Source organism: Nansenia antarctica (assembly GCF_963989245.1).
Source record: "Nansenia antarctica genome assembly, chromosome: 7".
NCBI lineage: Eukaryota > Metazoa > Chordata > Actinopteri > Argentiniformes > Microstomatidae > Nansenia > Nansenia antarctica.
Window position 1 is genome coordinate 28,470,794 of NC_137677.1, and position 9,482 is coordinate 28,480,275.

Here is a 9,482-nt window from a genome sequence, read left to right on the forward strand (position 1 = left end):
AGAGGTCAGGTAACATGGAGGACAGGTAACATGGAGGACAGGTAACATAGAGGTCAGGTAACATAGAGGTCAGGTAACATAGAGGTCAGGTAACATGGAGGTCAGGTAACATGGAGGTCAGGTAACATGGAGGACAGGTAACATGGAGGACAGGTAACAGGGAGGACAGGTAACATGGAGGACAGGTAACATGGAGGACAGGTGACATGGAGGACAGGTAAAATGGAGGACAGTTGACTTGACTTGACAGGTAACATGGAGGACAGGTGACTTGACTTGACAGGTAACATGGAGGACAGGTGAGATGGAGAACAGGCAACATGGAGGACAGGTAACATGGAGGACCAGTCTCAGCCAGTATTTGAACCGCTTTCTACCTTCCTTTCTCCCAGACGAACATGAAGATGTCAGCCCAGCTGAAAGAGTGAGCTCAGACCAAAACAGCAGCAACAACAACAACAACAACAACAACAAGAGGATGTCTGTATTAAAAACATCCTGCTGCTGTTGCTCCAGGCGTAGCCTAGCCGCTAAACTGGTCCGCTGGCTGTGAGGAAGCAGAGAGAGGCGGCGTGGGAAGCTAATCTCTGCTGCTGATGTGTGTGTGTGTGTGTGTGTGTGTGTGTGTGCTACTGGAACGGCTACGTAGCGTAGCGTGACGTAGCCTTCGCTGCCTGGCCAAGGGGGGTATTCCATCAACGTCGCTAAAGGAAAACACAGGCTTATTTTTTTGATAAATCTGATAAGAAACGTATCAGAATAAGCCTGGATTTCCCTTTAGAGACGTTGATGGAATATCCCCCAGGAACTCTCTCTGCCAAGTCCCTCGTCAGTAACCGGATTAAGATCCACATCCTCCTCCTCCGGGTTCCAGCGGCTCCAGGCGTCTTCATAGATGTATAAATCTGTGTGATAACAGAAGGTTTCATGTTGATGTTTCATGTGTCCCATAATCCTGTTTCATAGTGCTGATGGTAACATAAGCAGGTTAGTTTGGGTCTGCTTTATACCGCTTGGAGTTGAAGAGGTTAATTCTAGAAAGTAGGACAACTACTTTCGTTGGTGAGATGTACTAGCTGTGTGTGCGCACACACACACACGCATGCACCACGCACGCACCCAAGGACACACACACTCACGCACACATGCCCGCACGCACCCATGCCTGCACCACACATACACGCAAGCACACACACACACACACACACACACACACACACACACACACAGACACACACACCTGCTATTATTATTGTTTCCTGCATTTGTTATTGTTATGACATTGCACTACACATTGATATTGATATTGTTTGACTGTGTATTGTATAATGACCATTAAAATGTGATTTTGATTTGTAGACAGACCTAACAGGACATGAAAACAGAAGAGGTTGATTCTAAGTTCAGCCAGTAGAAGGCGCTACCCTCCCATGTGTGAACTGACGGTCCCGTCAATGGAGAGAGTTCACATATTGACACCGTCCAGAGTGGACGGTCATCCTTGGTTCCTTTGTCTCGCTCCAATAACAATCCATATGAAGCCATCTGAGAGACTTTGGGATGTTCTGGTGAAAAATAAATAAATATATATATGAAAAAGTTATCAATGACAAGCTAAGACTGTTATAGTGGTAGTACAGCAACACTCAATCATACTGTTTCTCAAATGACACGGACCCAACTGTATATGTAGGTAACATCCATGGATTACACACTAATACAACAGCTTACACTGTGTTTACTCACATGGATGTTCACCTTTAAACTCACATGGATGTTCACCTTTAAACTCACATGGATGTTCACCTTTAAACTGGTCCAGCAGACGAGACTAGACAACAGGCTTACCTCTCAAGCAACTTTTAACAATCTTGTAACATGAATAACGGTTCTTATAGCTGCAAGTACACAGGCTGGTAATGTTGTGGTTATCATATAAATAAATACACAATGTTCACATCTACTTTGTATGTGTTATTGATAGATGTATGAGGTATTTTAGCTATGTTGAAGCACTATACTGCTATACTATTATGTTAAAGATATAAGCACTTTGAGCTGCAAAGTTTGGAGGAAAAGTGCTATACAAAAGAAGGTTATTATTATTGTCATCATCATCATAACAAACTAACGGTTCAGTCTGTACCTGCCCCCCGTGTAATGACCGTGTGATTGACGTGCCCCTCCACCAGTCAGGACCAGGGCTGGGGCTTGGAGCAGAGCTGTCCAATCGGATCCCAGGTGGGAGGGAGTTGGTGTAAGTCAGCTTTGTTCTAACTTAGTGGTGTCCTGCACAGACGGGCTGGTGGGACTTAGTGGTCCTCAGCACAGAGGAGCTCTGCACCGTTATTCCGGGACACCGCTTTACTGCAGCGGGGAGAATCTGAGCCCTTTTATACACAAAAGCTGTTATCGAGTAAACTTTTCAGTTTTTTGGATTAACTTTGTAACTGACAACGAAGAGGAGTTATTTTTTTCGTGCGTTTATATATATTTTTCCCACTTTTACGCACCGGGAACTTTATGGCTTTATGAATGATGAGTGGAGCTTCTCAGATGTGATGCTTGTAGAGTTGGAGGAGTAGAGAGGAAAGTTCACTGAGGGAAGGACGTCTCGCACCAGTCTGTCTGTTCATACCAGGAGGAAACTAGATCTGTGGAATAACCCCAGGGGGGGACTGAACACCAACAATTGGAAATATAACTTTTTTTCATCACGGGAATAATTCCTCCAGTGATTTGCAGCGGGTTGGAATATAATAATATAATAATAACCTTTATTCGTACGGGACTTTTCCCTGCAAACGTTGGAATATATATATAAGGAATATCATGTTTTAGTGTGCGTCCAAAGTGCGTAAAACTCCAGTAAAGTTGATGCGCTGTATGGCCTTTGGGCATGGACTTGTTCTGACCGAGGTGGACTCTGTGGATGTTGCCCATGGCAGGTAGGACCCCCATGGCAGGTAGGACCCCCGGACTGTGGATGTTGACCATGGCAGGTAGGACCCTGATGGCAGGTAGGACCCCCGGACGGTACCTGGTCCTGCTGACCCTGTGGACCCTCCTCCAGCCCTCCGCCTCCGGCCAAGTGCGCCAGGAGTTTCAGGTCCAGGAGGAGCAGCCGCTCGGCACGTACGTGGGGACGATAGAGACCCGACCCAGCTTCACCTACCGATTCAGCGAAAACCACCGACTTTTCGCCATAAACGGCACAACCGGGGTCATCTACACGTCCTCCGTGATCGACCGGGAGACCCTGCAGAGTAATGTGATTAACATTGTGGTTCTCTCCAGCCAGCCCACCTACCCCACCGAGGTCAGGATAGTGGTTTTAGATATTAACGATAACTCTCCGGTGTTTCCCGACACCTCCATGGTGGTTTCTTTCAAAGAGGACGCCAGCAGCGGGAGACAGGTGATCTTGGACACCGCCACCGACTCGGACATCGGGAGTAACGGAGTTGATCACACCACCTACAGGATAGTGACCGGCAACGAGGAGAGGAGATTCCGCTTGGATATTACCGTCAATCCCAGCGGAGAGGGGGCTTTCTTACACCTCGTTTCCACTGGAGGCTTGGACAGGGAGATCACCCCCTTCTACCAACTCCTCATCGAGGTGGAGGACAAAGGAGACCCGAAAAAGTTTGGTTACCTGCAAGTTAACGTCACCATCCAAGATATCAACGACAACCCGCCTGTGTTCGCCCGTGAGCAGTATGAGAGCAGTGTGTTTGAGGACGCTGCCGTGGGCTCCAGTGTGTTACAGGTCACAGCCTCAGACCAGGACCAGGGAGCCAACGCAGATATCAGGTACTCCTTAGATGAGGGGACGCCGTTCCAGATAGACCCTAAAGCAGGCACCGTCATTATAAAAGAGAGTTTGAATTATGAGAGCAAAAAAGAGTATTCTCTGACTATTCACGCTATGGATAACGGGGTCCCCTCTCTCTCTGGGAGGATGGAGGCCACTGTCAAACTCCAGGATGTAAACGATAACGACCCCGTGGTGAAGTTTAGGTATTTCCCCACCACCTCTAAATTCGCCTCTGTGGACGAGAACGCCCAGATAGGCACGGTGGTGGCCCTGCTCACCGTGTCCGACTCTGACTCGCCCGCCGCCAACGGCAACATCTCCGTCTCCATCCTGGGGGGTAACGAGCAGCGGCACTTCGAGGTGCACACGTCCCCCGTCCCCAACCTGAGCCTCATCAAGGTGGCCAGCGTGCTGGACCGCGAGCGCATCTCCTCCTACAACCTCACTGTGTCCGTGTCGGACAACGGGAGGCCCACCGCGCGCTCCTCCTTCGCCAGCCTCGTCATCTTCGTCAACGACATCAACGACCACCCGCCCGTGTTCCAGGAGGCGCTCTACCGCGTGGACATCAGCGAGGACGTCCCCAAAGGCAGCTACGTCAGGGGCGTCTCCGCCACGGACGGCGACTCCGGCCAGAACGCCAACCTGCGCTACTCCCTGGTGTCCGGGAATGCCCTGGGCTGGTTCGCCATCAGCGAGAACAGCGGCCTGGTCACCAGCGCCACCCTGCTGGACCGGGAGGTCGCCTCGGAGGTGGTGCTCAACATCAGCGCCAAAGACCAGGGCCTGCAGCCCAAGATCTCCTACACCAGGCTGGTGGTGAACATAACAGACGTCAACGACCAGGTGCCCACCTTCACCCAGAGCAGCTACCACGTGTCGCTGGTGGAACATTCCGCGGCCGGGAGCGAGCTGCTGGCGCTGTCCGCCTCGGACGACGACCTGGGGGCCAACGGAACCGTGCGCTTCTCCTTTGACGCCGAGACCCCGCCCGAGGTGCAGAAGCTGTTCCGGTTGGACGCCGGTTCGGGCCGGTTGAGCACGGGCGCCGAGCTGGATCGGGAGGACCAGGGGTCCTACCTCCTGTTCATCCGGGCCACGGACGCGGGCATGCCCCCTCTGCACTCCCTGGGGCGGGTCAACGTGACCCTGAGGGACATCAATGACAACAAGCCCGTCTTCTACCCGGTCCAGTACTTTGCCAACGTGAAGGAGAACGAACCGTCCGGCTCGGCGGTGACCACGGTGTCGGCCACGGACCCGGACCTGGGCCGCAACGGCACGGTGAAGTACGTCATCACCGCTGGCGACACGTCCAAGTTCCACGTCAACGCCAACACGGGGAAAGTCACCACCCTGGTGTCCCTGGACCGCGAGGAGAAGACGGCCTACCAGCTGCAGGTGACGGCCGCGGACGGTGGCGGCCTGCGCTCCCAGACGCACGCCATCGTCACGGTAACGGTCATCGACACGCAGGACAACCCCCCCACCTTCACCCAGAAGGTCTACAGCTTCGTCATGTTCGAGAACGTGGCGGTCGGGGCCGTGGTAGGCACCGTGTCCGCCTCCACCGTGGACCTGAACACCAACATCACGTACCTGATCACCTCGGGGGACCAGAGGGGCCTCTTCGCGGTGAACGGCGAAGGGCAGATCGCCGCCTCTAGCCAGGTGGACAGGGAGGAGCGGGGCTTCTACCAGCTGAAGGTCATCGCCCGGGGCGGGGAGGTGACGGGCGAGGCGCTGGTCAACATCACGGTGAAGGACCTGAACGACAACGCCCCCCGCTTCCTCCATGCCGTGGAGCACGTCAGCGCCGTGGAGAACTGGGGCGCCGGTCACCTCATCTTCCAGGCCCGGGCGGAGGACCCGGACCAGGGGACCAATGGGGTGGTCGTTTACAACCTCCAGCAGAACCCCAAGGGGCTGTTCCACGTCCACGAGAAGCACGGCCTGATCACGCTCACCGGGCCGCTGGAGGTCAGCACCAGCTCCTACCAGGTGGAGGTGGTGGCGTCCGACATGGGCGTGCCCCGCCTCATCTCCAGCCTCGTCCTGACAGTCAGCGTGTACGACGTCAATGACAACTCGCCTGTCTTCGACCAGCTGTCCTACGAGGTCATCATCCTGGAGTCCGAGCCCGTCAACAGTCGCTTCTTCAAGGTGGAGGCCACAGATAAAGACTCGGGCCTGAACGGAGAGATCATGTACGACATCGTGGGAGGGAACACCGGGGACGTGTTCGGTATTTTCCCCGACGGCCAGCTGTACATCAAGACGGAGCTGGACAGAGAGATCCAGGACCGCTACGACCTAGTTCTGGTGGCCAAAGACCGGGCCGTGGAGCCGCTCAGTGCCAGCGTGAACGTCAGCGTGGTTCTGGACGACGTCAACGACAACAGGCCGCTCTTCAACAGCACCAACTACGTGTTCCGCTTCGAGGAGGAGCAGGCGAGGGGCTCGCTGGCGGGCCGGGTGTTCGCCGAGGACAAGGACTTCGGCCCCAACAGCGAGGTCCGCTACGCATTCGAGTCTCCGCAGCCCAACTTCGAGCTGAACGCCATCACAGGGGAGCTGACCAGCACGCTGCAGATGGACCGTGAGGCGCTGATGAGGCAGAGAGGCGCGGCGGTGTTCAGCTTCACGGTGGTCTCCTCGGACCAGGGCCTCCCCAAGCCCCTGCGCGACCAGGCCAAGGTACAGGTGTACATCCAGGACATCAACGACAACACGCCCAAGTTCACCAAGGACGTCTACCAGGCGTCCGTCTCCGAGGCCGCCCAGAACCTCACCCAGCTGCTGCGGGTGTCCGCCTCGGACGTGGACGAGAACCGCAACGGCCTGGTGCGCTACCACATCGCTGAGGGGAACGAGGAGAGCCAGTTCACCATTGACGGCGGCTCCGGCCAGGTGACCCTGGTGGGGAAGCTGGACTACGAGTCGACCGCGTCGTACCAGCTGAAGATCATCGCCGTAGACTCCGGCGCCACGCCGCTCTCCTCCTCCTGCCTGCTGAGCGTCAGCGTCCTCGACGAGAACGACAACTCCCCCTCCTTCCCCAAGCAGGCCGTGTCCGTGGACGTGTTGGAGAACATGCGGGTCGGGGAGCTGGTGGCGTCGGTCACCGCCACGGACTCGGACTCGGGCGCGAACGCCGACGTGACCTACAGCATCACGGCCACCAACAACCACGGCACCTTCAGCATCAGCGCCAACACCGGCAGCATCTTCCTGGCCAAGAAGATGGACTACGAGACCCAGGCCGTCTACCGGCTCAACATCACCGCCCGGGACAACGGCCGGCCACCGCGCTCCTCCACCGTCCCCGTGGTGATCCACGTCCGCGACTTCAACGACAACCCACCCGTCTTCACGCCCGGCGACATCTTCAAGTCCATCCCGGAGAACCTCCCGCTGGCCGCCTCGGTGATGACCATCACGGCCCACGACACGGACGCCGACATCAACGGGCAGCTGGACTACTCCATCGTGCAGCAGACGCCGCGGGGCGGCCACTTCAGCATCAACGCCGGCAGCGGCCTGATCTCCACCTCCAAGCCCATCGACCGGGAGTTCTCCAACCTGTTCGAGCTGACCGTCAAGGCCACGGACCGGGCGGTGCCCGCAGAGTTCCGCCGCCACGCCCTGAAGAACGTCACCATCTGGGTCACGGACCAGAACGACAACGTCCCCGCCTTCGTCTCCCAGAACGCCCTGGTGGCCGAGGCGACCGTGGTGATCGGCTCCATCCTGACCACCGTGGTGGCCTTCGACCCGGACGAGGGGGCCAACGGCGAGGTGGAGTACGACCTGGTGAACGGCGACTCGGACACCTTCGTCATGGACCGCTACAGCGGGGACATCCGCCTGGCCTCCCAGCTGGTCCCGTCCCGCCTCGTCTACAGCCTCACCGTCTCGGCCACCGACCACGGCTCGGACCGCAAGACCTCCCGCACGGAGCTGACCATCATCCTGCAGGGGGCCGACGGGCCCGTGTTCTCCCAGAACAAGTACATCACCATCCTGAAGGAGGGCCAGCCGCCCGGCACCAACGTCATCTCCCTGTCCGCCTCCAGCCCCCGGGGCTCCGCCTCCAAGGTGGAGTTCTTCATCGTGGCCGTGCGTGGCGCCGGAGGGAAGGCGGCGGGGCGGCTGTTCACCATCGGGCGCCACACTGGAGTGATCCAGACGGCCGCCGAGCTGGACCGCGAGCAGGGGGCGGAGCTATACCTGCTGGACGTCTACGCCATCGAGACGGACGCCGGCCAGCCGCGGACGCAGAGAGCCGAGGTGAGTTACCGTTAGCGCTGCGGTTTGTCTATGTGGTACGCCGTTACCTACCTGTTCATGTCCTGTAATAACACTGTAATAACAATATGGTCTACTGAGGGTTAACACTTAATCAGCCGTGAGAGTGTGAGTAAAACAAATGTTTATATCTGTGCACTCGATCAAATTTCAGGACCCTCCTTTCATGACTTTTCCTAGATATGTGCGTTCTACCACCCAGTATCCTTACATCTTCAAAATCACATCAAGATAAGCTAGTATGAAGATATTTTACAGTTTTTCTGTGTAGGAAGTAGGCTAATTTACAGGACGCGCCAACTAGTGGTCGTTGTGTGTAAAACGGCTGTTCTAGTATTAATATGACAGTGTATCTGGTCTACGGAGGGTTACCGGTAATATGATTAATAAGCATTAGAGTGATAACATGGAGCTCAACGGCATTAGGATGGCAACACAAAACGCTAAGCTAACGTGTAATAATAATGTAATAACATGTTGATGCAACGTGGGTTACTGGCATAACAGCAGTGTTACAACAGAGTAACAGCACATGAATAGAGGTGGTGTGTAAGAGGAGTGTGTAAGGAAAGTGTGTAAGACCTTTTTTACTTCTCTTGGCGTTGAGGGGCTGGTGCTCTGGTGTTGAGCAGCCCTGGAGGCAGCAGTGAGCTGAACCCTCAACATGTGGTGGAACAGTTCTGGGGGATTAAGATGAAAATTAGATCAAGGTTTCCCCTGGAACGGCCCGGGGGGGGGGGCGGAGGTGTCCAGAACCTCCCAGAACCTCCCAGAACCTCTCAGAATCTGCTCGTCCCAAACATTAATGACATTCCTCTCTTATTTACACGTGGGCTTATATCTGAGGGGTCTGTGCAGCGTTAGAGTCTGGCCGGCCTTGGACCACGCCAGGCAGGCAGACGGGTCCATTGTTCAGAGTAGCCGGCCAATCAGGAGCCTGCTAGCTAGCTAGCTAGCAGCATTCCTGGGGGAAGAGGATGTGATGTCGCTGTGCATCCTGTGTTGTTGCTGTGGCGTGTGGGTCCAACTCTGCTGCTAGGCAATGGAGGGGGAGGGGGGGGGTTGGTGTTATCAGTGGAGAGGGAGAGGGTGGGGAGGGGGGGGGTTGGTGTTATCAGTGGAGAGGGAGAGGGTGGGGAGGGGGGGGGTTGGTGTTATCTGTGGAGAGGGAGAGGGTGGGGAGGGGGGGGGTTGGTGTTATCAGTGGAGAGGGAGAGGGTGGGGAGGGGGGGGGTTGGTGTTATCTGTGGAGAGGGAGAGGGTGGGGAGGGGGGAGAGAGAGGGTGAGGAGGGGAGGGTCGGTGGGTTTGCCCGTGAGGGTGGTCTTGGGGGTGTGGGGGGGGGGGGGGGGGGT

The 9,482-nt window shown here is 55.9% G+C and overlaps 1 protein-coding gene across 1 annotated transcript in view; it reads left to right on the top strand.

Moving 5' to 3' along the window:
- Window positions 1-2,995: 2,995 nt before the first annotated feature.
- fat4 (FAT atypical cadherin 4) overlaps window positions 2,996-9,482 on the top strand; it is a gene marked incomplete at both ends in the record, with an annotated part of 97,966 nt that continues 91,479 nt past the window's right edge. Inside the window, 1 exon segment of the mRNA XM_080536651.1 lies at window positions 2,996-8,110. Coding sequence (XP_080392777.1) covers window positions 2,996-8,110 — 5,115 coding nt within the window.